The sequence below is a fragment of the Pristiophorus japonicus genome, chromosome 3 (genome assembly GCF_044704955.1).
Source record: "Pristiophorus japonicus isolate sPriJap1 chromosome 3, sPriJap1.hap1, whole genome shotgun sequence".
Classification (NCBI taxonomy): domain Eukaryota; kingdom Metazoa; phylum Chordata; class Chondrichthyes; family Pristiophoridae; genus Pristiophorus; species Pristiophorus japonicus.
In genome coordinates this window covers 116412206-116432110 of record NC_091979.1, presented here as the reverse complement: position 1 = coordinate 116432110, position 19905 = coordinate 116412206, and the positions used below count along the sequence as shown (strand labels likewise).

Sequence of the window (19905 nt, the reverse complement as noted above, 5' to 3'; positions counted from 1 at the left end):
AGAGACTGGATCGTCTGGGCCTGTATTCACTGGAGTTTAGAAGGATGAGAGGGGGTCTCATAGAAACATATAAAATTCTGACGGGACTGGACAGATTAGATGCAGGAAGAATGTTCCCGATGTTGGGGAAGTCCAGAACCAGGGGACACAGTCTAAGGATAAGGGGTAAGCCATTTAGGACTGAGATGAGGAGAAACTTCTTAACTCAGAAAATTGTTGACCTGTGGAATTCGCTAACACAGAGAGTTGTTGATGCCAGTTCATTGGATATATTCCAGAGGGAGTTAGATATGGCCCTTATGGCTAAAGGGATCAAGGGGTATGGAGAGAAAGCAGGAAAGGGGTACTGAGGTGAATGATCAGCCATGATCTTATTGAATGGTTGTGCAGGCTCGAAGAGCCGAATGGCCTACTCCTGCACCTGTTTTCTATGTTGCTTTGTTTCTAAGCCATTGTTGATGTTTTGGTTATGCTTTGATAGGTCTGTACCTAACCTACTTTGTTACCTAAATAAAAATAGAAATTGCTGGAAATATTCAGCAGGTAAGGCAGCATCTGTGGAGAAAGAAACAGAGTTAATGTTTCAGGTTGATGACCTTTCGTCAGAACTGGAAGCTCGTGCTTTATTGTGTATTTTTTGCTTATAAAGGGGATATTCCAAATGTTGGCGTAAGCAGATATCATAAACTGACCACACACATTAGTTTGAAAGTATATATAATTAGTTGTAATCTTGTATAAAGACACTACCTGCCCCATACAAATCCAGCCAATTCCTTTTGCAGACCTTTAATTTATCTTACATACAAGTTGCAGTAACCCAAATAAACCACTTAAGAGCAATGATGCGTCCTTGGTAGTTTACCGTTGAGCCATCAGTGAGAGCAATTCGTCTTACTTTCTCACCACATAATCTCTCTTTTTCTCTTCTCTCCATCCTTCCACTTTCTCCCAGTTTCCTCTCCTTGCATCAGCCAGTTGCTTTTCGTTGATCTTTAATTGGTCTGAGGTCAGCCAATGAGCGGGTGCCCCGTGCGCATGCCCCAGGCTTGTGTGGCCGTCCCTCCCTCCGCCGGCCGCTGGGCGCATGCAGTGTGAGCAGGAGTCGTGCTGATTTAAGCTGTAGTTTTCCACTTATCCCGCGTACAAGAATCGCGATTTTATCAGGTGAAAACCACGCTGTGTTGCGTTCATGCTTTATCCACGTACTAACGTGGTTGACTCACCCAGAAGGCGCTTGTTTTATTAAAAGTGCTGTTCAGGCCTTCACTTCTGCTGTTGGTGACTGAGGCCTGAGCCCCACGCGTCTTCAAAAAAGCTCCTGATAAAAATCAGGATACAAGTAGATTGTGTTAACGGTACAAAGCAGCAGCGGTGTGAGGGGTGGGCGATAGAGCCGCTATCGAAAAGGGGACGAATCGGAGCTCTACTGGTTATCAGTTGCGAGCTGGTTATAAATAGGTTGCTCAGTCTGTACAAGTAGAGAGAAAGCCACAGCTTTCTTATTTCATTAGAGTTTAGGTATATCAGTGATACCTTTACTAAGAGATCGTAGTATATTTTGCTGATTTTAAAAGTTTATAGTACAGCTGCTAATTGATAGATTGTGTTTCAGAACATGCCTCCAAAAAAGGGAGATGGTGAACCTAAGTTACCACCCATTATTGGACGATTTGGAACCTCGTTGAAGGTTGGCATTGTTGGATTGCCAAATATAGGGTAAGTTATTTAATTTGTCGTCATACCAGTTTAACTTGCTTCTGCTACATAACTGTAAAAACTACTATTTACGTGTATGTATTATGCTACTAATAGTTGAAAATCAGTAGCTGCTTAGAAAGATAGGGCTGGTAGACATTGCTGGATTACATTGCTGGCTCTGCATTGATCTGGTTAGCCAAAGTGCAGCAGTCTGCACATTAGCGTGCACAATGATGGTTAATTTTCAATGTGACAAAAATGGACGAGATCTGCTACTAAGATTAAAAATGAAGTTTAGAAATTTCTTGGATGGGAGTTGGAAACTTGTTTACTCCTGTTCTCTAAATAAAAAGGTTGATTCTTAAATGGATACATTTCTGAATTGGATTATGTATTTTGTATGTACAGCCCAATTTGGTGTTGCTTATTTAATGACTTATTTTAGTCATCTGCATTACAATAGATTAATAATATATTTCATTTATACATTTTATAATGAAAGTAAGACTGTAAATGTTTTAATGTTGCATTGTAAGATGTTGCCAATTCATTGCATTTTGTTAATTTATTGATTATTTTACTATTTTAATGCACAAGATTCACCTGGGTTCGAAAGCAGAAAGAGGGACATTTACTTTGTCTCACTTTGAATCACTCACATTAAAATAATAGTGCAAATTACAATTGTTGGCAATGTTGAGTTTAGCCTGTTGTTCATTACTATTTTCGTAACCCTGTAACCCCACCAGTGAGAGTGTCCTAACTTGGTGATGGGGGTCATTTTTTAAATGTGAATTTTGAAAGCAAAACAAAGTATCTGAGGAGAAATAAGGTAAACTGGTTTAGGGTGCGGTGACATGGGAGGAGCAAGTTGGGGTGGACGGAGAGTTTTGGATGAATTGGTATGGGGGAGGGGTGTGTAAAGGGGTTCAGCGGGTAATTTAAAGCGGCAGAAGTAGTGATGGGAGTGGGGGTATGATGAAGCGGAATGGATGATGGGAGGTGAAGGGGTAGAAGAGCATGGGAGTGAATGGAAAGGAAACTGCTGAGTGCCCCAATTTCTCAGTGCCCACCTCAAATACAGCTTGCAGCTGTTGATGACTCCTTAGCCTGCCATACCATGCCACCCACCACCACCTACCTGAAAGGAGAAAGGTGGAAGAGGACAGGGGGAAGAACAAAAAAATATGGGCAGAGAGGCTATTTTCTGATTGACTTGCACAACGCTACAACTAATATGTTTGGGGTGGGGTGTAAACATTTTCTGAAATTCCTGCTCCTGCTGCCTACTCATCATTTTTTTTTGATTGGGAGAAACTGCAACAGTTAATTTGTGAAATACCTTTCTTTTTCAGAGGATATGTATTAAGTCATTTGTTAAACAGTAACTTGAATAACTTAGTAATTTGCGTTTGTCACAGAATGCTCTGATATGTATTTCTTTGGAGGTGAGTATTTTCTGTATAAAGTACTTTCATCCCTTTCTTACAATTTATTCCAATGTCCATGGAAACGGATCTTTCACATTTCTGCTTCCCTCCTCAGTCACTTGATATATGTTATGACAACTACCTGTGCAGGTCCTGGAGTAGTTACTTTTACTTGATGGGAGCCTGCACTTTGGACAGACCTGTGTTATGATCTGGTGCCATCTATTCTTGGAAGCTAAACATAAAACTTGCTATTGTATTCAGCTAGTACTCTGGGGTGGGTGGCTTTGGGTTGGTTGCCAGGGTGGACTGGTGTATGGGCATCCATGAAGGGCAAAGATACTCTTGGTGAGCTGTCCATATGAACATGCATCTCCTGAGCAGGAAGGACACCCTAGAGGTTATAATACTGAACTAGCAACTCAGAGGATGCAAGTTCAAATACCACCATGACTTGTGAAATTAAATTCAATGAAGCTGCCAGTACCTGAAAATGACCGTGACAGCTGGTTCACTAATGCTCTTCTGGAAATGTAACCTGCCATGCTGGTCTGGCCTGCACATGACTCCAGACCTACACTACTTGATTGACTCAAATGCCTCCTGGGTAACTAGGGATATGCAGTAAATACTGCCTTGCCAATGCTGCTCATATTCCAAGAACAATATTTTTTTTTAAAGGAAGGAAAGATGAATGTTGGCCAACATGAGGTCAAAATATGCTGTAAAATTGTATATGTTCTAACTTTTATATTAAACTTGAGGTATATTGGGAAGAGTATCTTGTACAGAACATATAGCCATCAAACGCCTTGCTTCTGTTTTAGTAGTTCCTGGTTTGTGTACATGAACAATTGAGGAATTCTTGAATGTAGTTGTTTAAGTAATGATGCTTAGCTGTGATGTGATACTGAGAAGAACTACATCAACAACAACTTGCATTTATATAGCACCTATAATGTAGTGCAACCTCCCAAGGCGCTGCACAGGAGTATTGAGATTAAAAAGTTTGACACCGAGCCGCATAAGTAGAAATTAGCGCAGGTGACCAAATGCTTGGTGAAAGAGATATGTTTTAAGGAGCGTCTTGAAGGAGAGGTGGAGAGGTTTAGGTGGGGTGGTGGAACCCTGGAGGAGATTAGAGATAGGGAGGGGCGAGGCCATGGAAGGATTTGAAAGTAAGGACTAGAATTTTGAAATCGAGGTGTTGCTTAACCGGAAGCCAATGTAGGTCAGCGGGCACAGGGGTGATGAGTGAGCGGGACTTGGTGCGGTTTAGGACATGGGCAGCCAAGTTTTAGATCACATACTTTACGTAGGGTAGAATGTGGGGGGCCACCCAGGAGTGTGTTGGAATAGTCAAGTCTAGAGGTAACAGCATAGATGAGGGCTTCAGCAGCAGATGAGCTGACGCAAGGGTGGAGACTGGTGATGTTATGGAGGTGGAAATAGGCAGTCTTAGTTATGCTGTGGATATGTGGTCGAAAGCTCATTTCAGGGTCAAGTATGACACCAAGATTGTGAACAGTCTGGTTAGAAGTTGGGGAGAGGGATGGAGTTTGTGGCGGGGACCGAAAACAATGGCTTCGGTCTTCCCAATATTCAATTGGAGAACATTTCTGCTCCTCCAGAACTGGATGTCTGACGAGCAGTCTGGCAATTTAGAGACAGTGGAGGGGTCGAGAGATGTGCTATTGAGGTAGAGCTGGGTGTCATCAGCATACATGTGGAAACTGACGCTGTGTTTTTGGATGATGTCGCCAAGGGGCAACATGTGGATGAGAAATAGGAGGGGATGAAGGATAGATCCTTTGGGGACACCAGAGGTAATGATGTGGGAGTGGGAAGAGGAGCGTTGGAAGTGATTCTCTGGCTACGATTAGATAGATAAGAATGGAAACAGGCAAGTGCAGTTCCAGCCTGCTGGATGACGGTGGAGAGGCGTTGGAGGATAGAGTGGGAGAAGAATAGAGTGGTCAACTGTGTTAAAGGCTGCAGCCAAGTCAAGAAGGACGAAGAGGGATAGTTATCCTTTGTCACAGTCACAAAGGATGTCATTTGTGCTGTTTTGGTACTGTGACAGGCACGGAAACAGGATTGGAGGGATTCAAACATGGAATTGCGGGAAAGATGGGCAAGGACTTGTGAAGCGACAACACGTTCAAGAACTTTGGAGATGGTGCGGTAGTTTGCAAAGACGGAGGGGTCGAGGGTTTTTTTGAGGAGAGGGTGACGACGACAGATTTGAGGGAGCGGGGGACAGTACCTGAGGAGAGAGAGAGAACTGTTAACAATGTCAGCTAACATGGGAGCCAGAAAAGAAAGTTGGGTGGTCAGCAGTTTGGTGTGAATAGGGTCAAGAGAGCAGGAACTGGGTCTCATGGACAGGATGAGCTCAAAGGTCATGAGGGGGGTATCAGACAGAAACTGGAGAAATATGTGAGGTCGGGGCAGGGGGCTTCCTTAGAGGAAGTTTGGCCCGGTGGGCTCGGGGAAGGAAGGGAAGAGGCAGAGGCTACCGAATGGATGGTCTCAGTCTTAGAGGCAAAGAAGTCCATGAGCTCATAAGAACATAAGAAATAGGAGTAGGCCATATGGCCCCTCGAGCCTGCTCTGTCATTTTATACGATCTTGGCTGATCCGATCATGGACTCGGGTCAACTTCCCTGCCCGATCCCCATAACCCCTTATTCCCTTATCGGTTAAGAAACTGTCTATCTCTGTCTTAAACGTATTCAATGTCCCAGCTTCCACAGCTCTGAGGCAGTGAATTCCACAGATTTACAACCCTCGGAGAAGAAATTCCTCCTCATCTCAGTTTTAAATGGGCGGACCCTTATTCTAAGATTATGCCACCTAGTTCGAGTCTCCCCCATCAGTGGAAACTTTTTCTCTGCATCCATCTTGTCAAGCCCCCTCATAATCTTAGACGTTTCGATCAGATCACCTCTCATTCTTCTGAATTCCAATGAGTAGAGGCCCAACCTACTCAACCTTTCCTCATAGGTCAACCTCCTCATCTCTGGAATCAACCTAGTGAACCTTCTCTGAACTGCCTCCAAAGCAAGTATATCCTTTTGTAAATATGGAAACCAAAACTGCATGCAGTACTCCAGGTGTAGCCTCACCAATACCCTATATAACTGTAGCAAGATTTCCCTGCTTTTATGCTCCATCCCCTTTGCAATAAAGGCCAAGATTCCATTGGCCTTCCTGATTGTTATGTACACAACCCGATGTAACCAACATTCTACTGCCACCAGAGGGCATATCTGTTGGAGTCCCAAGGGATCCCAGCATCCGTTGGGCGCACTGTATATAAGCAGGCCTCCCATGCTGTACCAGCACTCTGGAGTGAGAATAAAGAGACTAAGGTCACACTTACTCACGTCTACAGTACTCAATCACATTACTTTGTTCTGGACCTAAGTAACAACTGGCGACGAGATAACGAACCATCACGTGAAAATGCAGAGAACTGTTGGTATCATGGAGAAATTCTCAGAAGGGGACGATTGGGAGACCTTCGTGGAGCAACGCGACCAATACTTCGTGGCCAACGAGCTGGGAGGGAGTATGAATGCTGCCAAACGAACGGCGATTCTCCTCACTGTCTGCGGGGCGACAACCTATGGCCTCATGAAGAATCTTCTTGCTCCGGTGAAACCAACAACCAAATCGTACGAAGAACTGTGTACGCTGGTCCGGGAGCACCTAAATCCGAAGGAGAGTGTTCTGTTGGCAAGGTATCGGTTTTACACATGTCAGTGGTCTGAAGGCCAGGAAGTGTGAGCTATGTCACCGAACTAAGGTGCCTTGCAGGACATTGTGAATTTGATGGATTCCTGGAGCGAATGCTAAGAGACTTTTTTGTGCTTGGCATTGGCCATGAGGTTATCCTTTGCAAACTATTGACTGTTGAAACACCGAACCTGAGCAAAGCCATAACGATAGCCCAGGCATTTATGTCCACCAGCGACAACGCCAAACAAATTTCGCAGCATAAAAATGTTTCGGCAAGCACTGTACACAAAGTAACGTCGTTTTCAGGCAGGAATGCATATGGCGGAATGTACACGCCTGCAGCTGTACGACCTCTGATGACTGAGTCCGCCAACGAGCGTTAATGCGAGGCAGTTAACACCTTGTTGCCGCTGCAGAGGTGATCATCGATGCCGCTTCAAACACTTTGTGTGCAAAGGCTGTGGAACAATGGGACACCGCCGGTGAATGTGCAGACGAGCTGCAAACCCTGCAAACCACCACGTTGCAGAGGAAGACCGATCCATGGCGGATCAAACTGAACTAGAGAGTTAAACTGAGGAGGCAGAAGTGTACGGGGTACACACCTTCACCACAAAATGTCCACCGATCATGTTAAAAGTTGAACTGAACGGAATTCCAGTATCCATGGAATTAGACACTGGTGTGAGTCAGTCCATCATCAGCAAAAAGGCCTTCGACAGGCTGTGATGCAGCAAGGCACACAGGCCCAAGCTGAGTCCCATTCACGCCCAAGCTGAGTCCCATTCACACCAAGCTGAGAACTTACACTAAAGAGCTGATCCCTGTAATTGGCAGCGCAGCAGTAAAAGTCTCCTATGATGGAGCAGTGCACGAACTACCACTATGGGTAGTACCAGGAGATGGCCCCACACTGTTCGGCAGAAGCTGGCTGGGAATAATCCGTTTGAACTAGGACGACATCCGAGCGCATTCGATCGTCGACGACGCCTCATGTGCCCAGGTTCTGAGCAAGTTCCCGTCGTTTTGACCCAGGCGTCGGAAGTTTCTCGGGGGCGAAGGTGCAGATCCACTTGATTCCCGCTACAAGACCCATCCACCACAAGGCACAGGCTGTGCCATATATGATGCGAGAGAAAGTGGAGATCGAACTAGACAGGCTGCAGCGAGAGGGCATCATCGCGCCGGTGGTGTTCAATGAGTGGACCAGTCCAATTGTTCCGGTTCTCAAGGGCGATGGCATGGTCAGACTTTGTGGGGACTATAAAGTAACGATCAACCATTTTTCGCTGCAGGATCAGTAACCGCTACCCAAGGCAGACGACCTATTTGCGACACTGGCAGGAGGAAAGACGTTCACCACGTTGGACCTGACCTCTGCCTACATGACATAGGAGCTGGCGGAATCTTCGAAAGGCCTCACCTGCATCAACACGCACAAAGGTCTGTTCATCTACAATAGATGCCCGTTTGGGATTCAATTGGCCGTGGCTATTTTTCAAAGGAACATGGAGAGTCTGCTAAAGTCGGTTCCGCACACCGTGGTTTTCCAGGACGACATACTGGTCACAGGTCGGGACACCATCGAACACTTGCAGAACCTGGAAGAGATTCTAAGTCGGCTAGATCGTGTGGGACTCGAGTTGAAACACTCGAAGTGTGTTTTCCTGGCGCCAGAGGTCGAGTTATTGGGAAGAAGAATCGCGGCAGACGGCATCAGACCCGCGCCAAGACGGAGGCCATCGAGAACGCGCTGAGACCACAGAACGTGACGGAGCTGTGGTCATTCCTGGGACTCCTCAATTATTTTGGTAATTTCCTACCCGGGTCAAGCACCTTGCTAGAACCTCTACAAGTGTTGCTACGCTAGGGAGATGATTGGGTATGGGGGAAACCACAAGAGACAGCTTTTGAGAGAGCCCGAAATGTGTTATGTTCCAACAAACCGCTTGTCCTGTATGATCCTTGTAAATGTTTAGTGCTAGCTTGTGATGCGTCTTCGTACGGGTCGGGTGTGTGTTACAACAAGCAAACAAATCGGGGACATTGCAACTGGTCGCTTATGCATCCAGGAGCTTGTCCAAGGCCGAAAGAGCCTGCAGCATGATTGAAAAAGAAGCTCTGGCATGCGTTTGCGGGGTTTAAAAAAAAATGCGTCAGTATCTGTTTGGGCTTGAGTTCGAGTTAGAAACTGACTATAAGCCACTCCTATCGCTATTCTCAGAGCAAAGGTATCAATACCAATGCCTCTGCACGCATCCAAAGATGGGTGCTCACGCTGTCTGCATATAACTATGTAATTCGTCACAGGCCAGGCACAGAACTGCACTGACACCCTCAGTCGACTACCATTGCCCAACACCGGGGTGGAAATGGCACAGCCTGCAGACTTGCTCTTGGTGATGGATGCACTTGAAAATGAAAAGTCACCCGTTATGGCCCGCCAGATCAGGATCAGGACCAGCCAGGATCCTTTACTGTCCCTCGTAAAAAAAAAAAAAACTGTCCTTCATGGGAGCTGGTCCAGCGTCCCAGTGAAGATGCATGAAGAGATCAAGTCGTTCCAGCGGCGTAAAGACAATGTCCATACAGGCGGACTATCTTTTGTGGGGTAATCGCGTGGTTTTGCCGAAGAAAGGCAGGGAAACATTCAAAAGCGACCTACACAGTACCCACCCAGGCATAGTAATGAAAGCTATAGCCAGATCCCATGTGTGGTGGCCCGGCATCGACTCAGATTTGGAGTCTTGTGTGTGCCAATGCAACACTTGCTCTCAACTGAGCAATGCACCCAGGGAGGCACAGCTAAGTTTGTGGTCATGGCCCTCCAAACCGTGGCCGAGGATCCATGTTGACTTCGCTGGCCTGTTTCGAGGCAAAATGTTCTTGGTTGTTGTGGATGCTTATTCAAAGTGGATTGAGTGTGTAATAATGTCTGTAAGCACGTCCACTGCCACCATCGAAAACCTACGAGCCATGTTTGCCACGCATGGCCTGCCTGATGTCCTTGTCCCCAACAAGGAGCCGTGCTTCACCCGCGCTGAATTCAAGGAATTCATGACGTGCAATGGGATCAAGCACGTCACATCTGCCCCGTTCAAGCCTGCATCCAACGGCCAGGCAGAACGGGCAGTCCAAACCAAGCAAAGCTTGAAACTCGTGTCGGAAGGCTCCCTGCAGACCTGCCTGTCCCGAGTCCTGCTCAGCTACCGCACCAGATCCCACTCGCTCACCGGGGTTCCCCCAGCCGAGCTGCTCATGAAAAGGGCGCTCAAAACAAGACGCTCTCTCATCCACCCTGATCTCCATGATCATGTCTAGGGCAGGCGGCATCAACAAAGCAGTGCCACGATCGTGCAAATTTGTCACATGATATTGAAGTCAATGACCCTGTATTTGTACTCCACTCTGGACATGGTCCCAAATGGCTTGCTGTCACTGGCGTAGGGTGTTTCGGGTCAAACTCGCGAATGGACTAACTTGCAGAAAGCATTTGGACCAAACCAAACTGCGATTCACAGACAGCCATGAGCAACCTGAAGAGAACACCACCAACTTCGACCCTCCGACACACACGCAAGTGGCAAACGACATCACGGTTGACCACGAAGCTGAGCTCATCATCCCCAGCAAGGCCAGCTGCGCACCAGACCAGCGAAGAACCAACCAACTCACCTGCACCTGCATTTGTACTGAGACGGATCGACAAGAGTGCGAAAAGCCAGATCGTCTCGCCCTGTACTATTGACTTTGGGAGGGAGTGATATTTTGTATGTAACCAGCGTTCTACCACCATCAGAGGGCGTATCTGTTGGAGTCCCAAGGGATCCCAGCATCCCTTGGGAGCACTATATAAGCAGGCCTCCCATACTGTACCAGCACTCTGGAGTTAGAATAAAGAGACTAAGGTCGCATTTACTCACATCTACAGTACTCAATCACATTACTTTACTTTATTCTGGACCTAACACTGATCTCTTGCTGTACCTGCATACTAACCTTTTGTGTTTCATGCACAAAGAACCCCAGGTCCCACTGTACTGCAGCACTTTGCAATCTTTCTCCATTTAAATAATAACTTTTTGATTTTTTTTTTTCCCTGCCAAAGTGCATGACCTCGCACTTTCCAACATTATACTCCATCTGCCAAATTTTTTTTCCCACTCAATTAGCCTGACTTTTGTCCTTTTGCAGATTTTCTGTGTCCTCACACATTGCTTTTCCTCCGTATCGTCAGCAAACTTGGCTATGTTACACTCAGTCCCTTTTTCCAAGTCGTTAATATAGTTTGTAAATAGTTAGAGTCCCAGCACTGATCCCTGTGGCACCCCACTAGTTACTGGTTGCCAACCCGAGTATGAATCATTTATCACGACTCTGTTTTCTGTTAGTTATCTAATCCTCTATCCATGCTAATATATTACCCCCAACCCCGTGAACTTTTATCTTGTGCGGTAACCTTTTATGTGGCACCTTGTCAAATGCCTTCAGGAAGTCCAAATACACCACATCCACTGGTTCCCCTTTATCCACCCTGTTCGTTACATCTTCAAAGAACTCCAGCAAATTTGTCAAACGTGACTTCCCCTTCATAAATCCTGACCGAATTATGCTTTTCCAAATGTCCTGCTACTGCTTCTTTAATAATGGACTCCCAACATTTTCCCAACCACAGCTCCTCACACTTATTGTCAGAGGTGAGAGTGGAGACTGGGGAGAGGTGTTTAAAACGATAGCAGTGGAGAATAGAAACCGGAGTTTATCTTTGCATTCCAGAATAATTCTGGAATAATGAGCGAATTTGGCAGGCGAGAGCAGGACCCAATAGTGCTTTGTGGTCCAGCCAGATCTTGCGGTGAATGGCGACCAGTTGTCTGCCATATCCGTTCAAGTCTGCGTCCCTTGGACTTGAGGGAACGAAGATCAGGGCTGTACCAGGGGGAACGGCCAGGGTGAGAGTAATTGTTTTAACAGACTGGGGACAGTTGGGGTTGATGCTCGTAAGGAGGCAGCGACAAGTGCCTTAATGGGCCTTTGTAGGATTCCAAGAGAGACACAGAGGGAAGCTGTAGGCTTATCTCGGAGGAAGGCAAACCTGAGTCAGTGGCAGGAGAGTAGGAAGGTTGAAGAGTAATGAAGGATTTGGGAGGGTAGAGTATCCAAGAGAGGAGAGATGAAAGGAGGCATGACGATAGGAGAGAACGGCCAGGGAGGGATAAAGAGAAAAGGAAAGGGGGGGGTGGGGAAAGTATTGAATGGCTTGGGTCCACTACAGACAATGTAAAACCTCTGGTGGTGTGCTTCATCTGATGGCCTAGTTACTAAGTGCAACTTTTGAGGTACTGACTTGTAGAGTCTCAAGTTTGATTTATGACCTGTGCTCTTAGCTGATCTCTGCCAAGATGGCAGTAGGTAAGTAACAATTGTTCTGTGGACCTGGACCAGGGTGGGAGAAAAATAGCTATTTTCCACTCCTGGTGGCTATCCAGTGACTGCTGCTGGAATAGGTGTGTGTGAAGATATTGACATAAAGATGTCACTAGAAAATGTTTGATTGTATCTTTTAAAACTCTCACGCCTCCCCCCCACTAATTCGAAACCTGTGGACATAGACTTAGCTCACACATAAAGAATAACTGCTATTGTGGATTAATTCTATCACCTTTTGATACCACATTGGGGTCTGATATTTAAAAAGGAGCAATGAATTACAATTAAAAGATAGTGAGCATACCAACAAGAAGTACCAAGCGGAAATTCAAATCACCAATCATGAAATTACTAAACAAAAAGGGGCAGTTTTTAAAAAATCAGCAGCTGCCAACTTAAAGGCAAACCAATCAAACTAGAATGTTATTGACTGTCAAGTTCCTGGTCAGTCGCTCACATTTTCTTTTTGTTTTGAAGATTGTAATGTCTGACAGATGTGCACTATAGTATATACTGGTTTGCTCATGGTGATTTACTGGCGACATTGTTTTATGTGGGAATAGCAGAGGGGAGTGCAAATGACCAATGAAAGCATTTGGAAAGAAGTTTGAGGGAGGTGCTCAATCAAATGTGTTAAGTTCCTGTAAAATTTGAGAAAATTAGGATTTTATTGTGCGATGGACTCGATGTCTTCCACGTTTCAGTAAAAATATTAAATCCATGGCCATGGTTTACATTACATCGAAGTTTACAGCAAAAAGGAGACCATTTGCATCTCAAACCATCATATCTGTGATGGTTCTTTGCTAGAGCAATCCAATATTAAATTTCCACTGCTCCGCTCTTCCTATAGCCTTGTACTCTACTTCAAATATTTATCCAATTTTCTCTTAAAAGATGCAGTGGTCTCTGCCTCAACCACTCCTTGTGGTGTAAAGCATTAGGTGTCAGCCATGGCTCAGTGGTAGCATTCTCTTCACTGACCCAGAAGGTTGTGCCATTCCAGAGACTTGAGCACAAAATCTAGGCCAACACTCCAGTGTAATTGTAAGAAATCGTGTATTGGAAGAAATAATAGTCTGTTACAGGTTCCCTAGCTCAGCAGTTTGCCTAAGTTGATGACACAGATTCCAGTCATGTCAGAAAAAGAGTTGTGTAGAGAGCTTAGTTGCGAGGTCAGAGCACAAAAATAGGCCTTCAACTCAACATAGCTAAGCTGATACGGGATTCAGCAAGGAGCCTTAAGAACAAGCTGTCTATGAAAGGGCAAGAAGACATTCAGTCAGCGATAAGGAGGAAAATGACCTCATGAAGCTGGGAAGGGGCTGCCATAGGTACCTACACCTCTGAACTTGGACAATTGAATGGGTAAAAATGATTGACGTGAGGTATCCACCAGCCCACTGAAATAAAGTATATAACCGGGCAGCTGAAAGCAAGAAACGGCAGATGGGAAAGAGTTTTCTCTGGGGTGGACCTCATGCTGACTTTGGCCTAACGCCTCCACCAGCTCAGGATCTGTTCCCAGACCACCGTTCTGTCTCAATGTCTGTCCGTTCCGGGGCCAGTAAATGGTTCACATCTGTTACGGATTGTATGTTTACACTGTCTGGGCGGGTGAACAGCCAGAGGTCATGGTCCATATTGGTACTAATAACATGGGTAGAAAGAAAGATGAGGTCCTGCAGGCAGATTTTGGGGAGCTAGGAAGCAGATTAAATAGCAGGACCTCAAAGGTAATAATTTCTGGATTACTTCCGGTGCCACGGGCTAGTGAGAATAGAAATCTGAGGATAGAACGAATGAATGCATGGCTGGAGAGATGGTGCAGCAGGGAGGGCTTCAAATTCCTGCGTCATTGGGACCATTTCTGGAGGAAGTGGGACCTGTACAGGCCCGGACGGGTTGCACCTCAACAGGGCCGGAACCAATAAGCTCGCGGGGAGGTTTACAAGTGCTGTTGGGGAGGGCTAAACTAATTTGGCAGGTGGATGGGCACCAGCATGTAACATTAGAAAGGAGAAATAAAGTGCTCAAAGTATTGGGAGAGTCAGAGAGAGCACAAGAGTAAGAAATAGTAAGATATTGGGTGGGGTCAAAGTAAGCGAGTACAGGATGGTCTAAGATGGGTTGCAGTGTATGTATGTGAACGCACGAAGCGTAATAAACAAGGTAAGTGAGCTGCAGGCACACATAGCCATATGGGAATACAATGTTGTGACAATAACTGAGACCTGGCTCAAAGGGCAGGATTGGGTATTAAATATTCCTGGTTATAAAGTGTTCAGGGAAGGTAGGAGGTGGTGTGGCATTATTGGCTAAGGAGAAGGTTTCAATGCTGGAGAAGGAGGGTGTCCTGGAGGATCAAAGACAGAATCAACATGGCAGAGTTAAGAAATAATAGCAGTGCCATTACACTACTAGGTGTATTCTATAGATCACCAAAATAGTGGGAAAGATATGAAGGAGCAAATTTGCAGAGAAACTAGAAATGTGCAAGAACTATGGAGTAGTAATAATGGGGGACTTCAACTATCCTAATATAGACTAGGATTGTAATAGTGTTAAGGGCAGAGAGGGGAAGAATTTCTGAAGTGTGTTCAGGAGAATTTTCTTGAACTGTATGCTTCCGGCCCGACGAGGGAGGAGGAGGCATTGATGGATCTGGTTCTGGGAAATGAGGTAGGTCAAGTGGAGCAAGTGTCAGTAGGTGAACATTTAGGGAATGATGATCATAGTGTCATAAGGTTTAGATTAGCTATGGAAAAGGACAGGCAGCAATCTAGAGTAAAAATGTTTAACTGTGGGCAGGCCAATTTCAGTGGGATGAGAACGGATCTTGCCCGAGTAAACTGGAATCAAAGATTGGCAGGTAAAATTGTAATGAAACAATGGGCTGCCATTAAAGAGGAAGTAGTTCAGGTACAGTTGAGGTACATTCCCACTTGTGGGAAAGGCAGGGCAACTAAAATCAGGGCTCCCTGGATGATGAAACAGATAAAGAATATGATGAAGCAGAAAAAGAGCGCATATGACATATCCGAGTGCAAATATATCTGAGAATAAGGCTATATATAGAAAGGTCAGAAGAGTAGTGAAAAGGAAAATAAGAGGGGCAAAGAGAGGGTTTGAGACTAGAATAGCAGCTAACATAAAAGGTAATCCAAAAGTCTTTAAAAGGCATATAAATAGTAAGAGGAGGGATGGGACCGATTAGGGACCAAAAAGGAGACCTTTGCATGGAGGCAGAGAGCATGACTGAGGTACTAAACGAGTACCTTGCATCTGTCTTCACCACCAGGGAAGAGGATTCTGCCATAGACATAGTGAAGGAGGAGGTAGTGGTGACACTTGATAGGATAAAAATTGATTAAGAGGTATTAGAGAAAGGCTGGCTGTACTTAAAGTAGATAAATCACCAGGAGTGGATAGGATGCTGATGGAATTGAGAGCAGAAATCACGGATTACTGACCATAATATTCCAATCCTCCATGGACATAGGGATGGTGCCAGAGGACTGGAGAATATCAAATGTTGCACCATTGTTCAAAAAAGGGTGTAAAGATAAACACAGCAACTACAGGCCAGTCAGTTTAACCTCGGTAGTGGGAAAGCTTTTAGAAACAGTGATCAGGGACAAAATTAATAGTCACTTGGATAGGTGTGGATTAATCAAGGAAAGCCAGCACAGATTTGTTAAAGGCAAATTGTGTTTAACTAACTTGATCGAGTTTTTTGATGAGGTAGCAGAAAGGGTTGATGAGGGCAATGCAGTTGACGTGTAGTACATGGAGTTCCAAAAGGCATTCGACAAAGTGCCACATAATCGGGTTGTTGAAGCTCATGGAATAAAAGGGACAGTGGCAGCAAGGATAAGAACTTGGCTGAATGACAGAAAACAGAGAGTAGCGGTGAACGGTGGTTTTTTGGACTGGAGGAAGGTATACAGTGGTGTTCCCCAGGGGTCAGTACTAAGACTGTTTTTCTTGATGTATATTAATGACTTGGATATGGGTGTACAGGGCACAATTTCAAAATTTGCAGATGACAAAACTTGGAAGTATAGTGAACAGTGAGGAGGATTGCGATAGACTTCGAGGACATAGACAGGCTGGTGGAATGGGCGGACACGTGGCAGATGAAATTTAACACAAGTGTGAAGTGATACATTTTGGTAATTTATATTTCATTTCCTCTCATTCTTTCTAACGGGTACAATCCTAAAGAGGGTGCATGAACAGAGAGACCTAGGGGTATATGTGCACAAATTGAAGGTGGCAGAGCAGGTTGAGAAAGTGGCTAAAAAAGCTCATGGGATCCTGGGCTTCATGAACAGAGGTACAGAGTACAAAAGCGTGGAAACTATGAACCTGTATAAAACACTGATTCTGCCTCAACTGCAGTATTGTCCAATTCTGGGCACCGCACTTTAGGAAGGATCTGAAGGCCTTAGAGAGGGTGCGGAAAAGATTTACGAGAATGGTTACAGGAATGAAGGATTTCAGGTACATGGTAATACTGGAGAAGTTGGAATTGTTCTCCCTTAGAGGAGATTTGATAGAGGTGTTCAAAATCATGAGGGATCTGGACAGAGTAGATAGAGAAATTGTTTCCATTGGCAAAACGGTCGAGAACTGGAGGATACAGTTTAAAGGTGATTGGCAAAAGAACCAAAGGTGACATGAGAAGAAATATTTTTACACAGCGAGTGGTTAGGATCTAGAATGCACTGCCTGAAAGGGTGGTGGGGGCAGACTCAGTCACTGCTTTAAAAAGGGAGTTGGATAAGCACCTGAGAGAAAAAAAATTGCGGGGGAAGTGGGACGAGCTGAAGCGTTCTTGCAGAGAGCCGGCACGGGTCCGACAGGCCGAATGGCTGACTTCCGTGCTGTAAAGGTTCTATGGTTCTGTGATATGTCTATCCTAATTGCGTATGGTATCTGATTATATTTAAAACTGCCGCTCCTTAAAACACCATATAACTCCCAAGACCCTTTGGGTAATGTGTGTGTGACCTGTGATCCAAATTTTACACAGTGCAGAACTCCCTCAGTACGGTCAGATGTACTGTCTTTCGAATGGGACGTCTGCCCTCTGATGAATGTAAAAGACCCCAAGGCACTATTTTGAAGAAGTGCCGAGGAGTTCTCCCCAGTGCCCTGGCTAACATTTATCCCTCAACCAACATCACTAAAACAGATTACCTGGATTATCACATTGCTGTTTGTGAGAACTTGCTGTGTGCAAATTGGCTGCTGTGTTTCCTACATTATCACAGTAACTGTACACTTCAAGAAGTCCTTAATTGGCTGTAATATGCTTTGGGACATCTTGGGGTCATAAAAGGCACTATATAAATGCAATTCAAGGAGCCGCTGTGTAAAGAAATTTTTCCGAACCCCTCTCCTAACTCTTAATTTAAAATTGATGAACCCTCATCACTAACTCCCCAATATCAGAAAATAGTCTTTCCTTATTCACTTTATGAAGACCCTTCATAATTTCAAAAAACCTCTCTTAAATCTACTCTTGGCCGCCTTTGTTCCAGTGGAAATAGTCCCAGCATTTCACGTTTCTTCTCAATAGTTTCCTAGCCCTGGCATCATCCTACATGTAATCATTACTTTACTCTTGTATTCTATAGGTTTATTCGAAATACTTTTTTTTAAAGACTATCCATGTATGTTTGGAATATGGTAACTATAATATTATACAATATTCATTTGAGTTAGCCTTGGATAAAATTCAGCAATATGCAAGTTATTTTCTGCACAAATCATGTAAAAAGGACTCCCTTCTGCTTATTGTATAAATAAAACCCTTTTTTTTTTACAGCAGATTAACTCTTTTTGGGAGCACTTTTTCTTACTAAAATTAAGAATGTATATTAGATCGGTATAAAAAAAAGCAAGGAAGGGGGAAACCATTGTAATGTCTGGTATGATGAATTGACTGCTGGTATGCACGTCTCCTGCTTGTTTTGTCTTGAGGCACCACCAAGTTGTCTTTTATACTACAGTAGAATCTTGATTCTCTGTGCTCCCATTGTCCTCGATCATTTGTAGAAATTTGGGCTTGGGTTCAGGGTTTAGTGGAGGTTGGGTTGGGACTTTGAAAGAAGCCATACAGTACTGGAGTACTGTTTGGTAGCTGGAAGACAGTTCCCATAAGAGTTGGTGGAAATTGGGGTTGTCAGCACTCAAGTGAACAACCATTTTTAAAATTGGAAAAGGATTGATTCTTGATTATCTGCTCAGAGACTACTGTCATGGTGGATAATTAAGGTTCTATTACATGTTCTCTTTCTCCCCCACCCCACTTCCAGTCTTCAAAATAAAATGACAGTAGGTAAAAATGTTTCCCAATTTTACAACCGAGTTTATTACTGCTTGAAATACCACAGTTGAAAATATTCTGTTGTAGTTTTAAGGTTACTTTTAAGCAAAATGGTGGTACTCAAATGGTAACTCTGCCACCTGTCACCCTTTTCTGCTCCAACTTCTCCAGTCTCCTCATAACTAATTTCTCACTTCTGGTAATATCCAATGAATCTATGCTGCTTCTTTTCCATTGCTCTTATATTCTTTAACGGGAGCACAAAACTGTACATAATACTGCATCTGCATAATATTCTGATGTTGGAACATTTTGTTCAGTCTTTGAGCACATCACATCAGAGTGAATGCAGCTAACATTTCCAAGTAGGTGTATTGTATTTGTGCACTCATCTCACACTTAAAACTGATGTGCTGTGTATAGATATCAAAAATGAATATGAGAGTAACTACAGATGTCGTGATTATTATTCTGATGCAAATCATTAGCCTTATTTTCCAGGATGTGGTTGATGGGAACAATGTGGCACCTTGTAAGGGAAAACTCCATCATTGTTCATTAGCATTTCACATCAGCAGTGGGGAAGGCTTTTGCATTTTATGTGTCATTTCTTGACAACATCATTTCCAAAGTGCCACAGTCCTGACGGTGTTTTGACATTTACACACTTGGTTCTTCTGTTGTTGATGGGTCATATGGTACAATAGTTTACTGGTAAATGAATTGAGGGGTCAAAAGTTCATTTCCTAAACTGCCACAAAATGATGTGCATTGATGCATAGTTTTCAGAATACAGCTGAGGCGTTCTGCTTTTATTTTAGATGTAAGTATGTGTAGAATATTACTGGATTTTAGTCAGCATTAAGGTTTCCACCAAATGTCTATGAACCCTGCAGGAAAAGTGTATTTCTTACACATCGCTCTTTTTAATTGGAATAAAATTGTCCATGACATGACTGGTATGATAGCAGACAATACATTACAGAATAAGTGGTTCGCATTAAAGGAAAGAATGGTTGTTTGCCTCTACTACTATCTCAGTGTGGCAGAGTTTTTAATATTTTTAGCTGCAATTTTCAACTCATCAGTTTATAGTTATGAATGAATTTCACTGAACTATTCCTGTTATGGGCATATATGGAATGTATTGAATTAATCATTAAAATGAGCAAAATCTGGTCTGTTGGGGCCAAAAATAACTGCTGTGGTTATTGTAATTTTCTGTAAATTACTGATTATATTATCGATGTTAATTTTTCAAGT

The 19905-nt window shown here is 44.2% G+C and overlaps 1 protein-coding gene across 2 annotated transcripts in view; it reads left to right on the top strand.

The window, feature by feature from the left end:
* Window positions 1-1050: 1050 nt before the first annotated feature.
* Window positions 1051-19905, top strand: part of ola1 (Obg-like ATPase 1) — a 164262-nt gene continuing 145407 nt past the window's right edge. For both annotated transcript variants that reach the window (XM_070874705.1, XM_070874704.1), the window contains exons 1-2: window positions 1051-1167; window positions 1616-1719. In XM_070874705.1, the coding sequence (XP_070730806.1) occupies window positions 1619-1719 (101 nt within the window). In that variant the 5' untranslated portion in view covers window positions 1051-1167; window positions 1616-1618. The remainder of the gene's footprint in view (window positions 1168-1615; window positions 1720-19905) is intronic.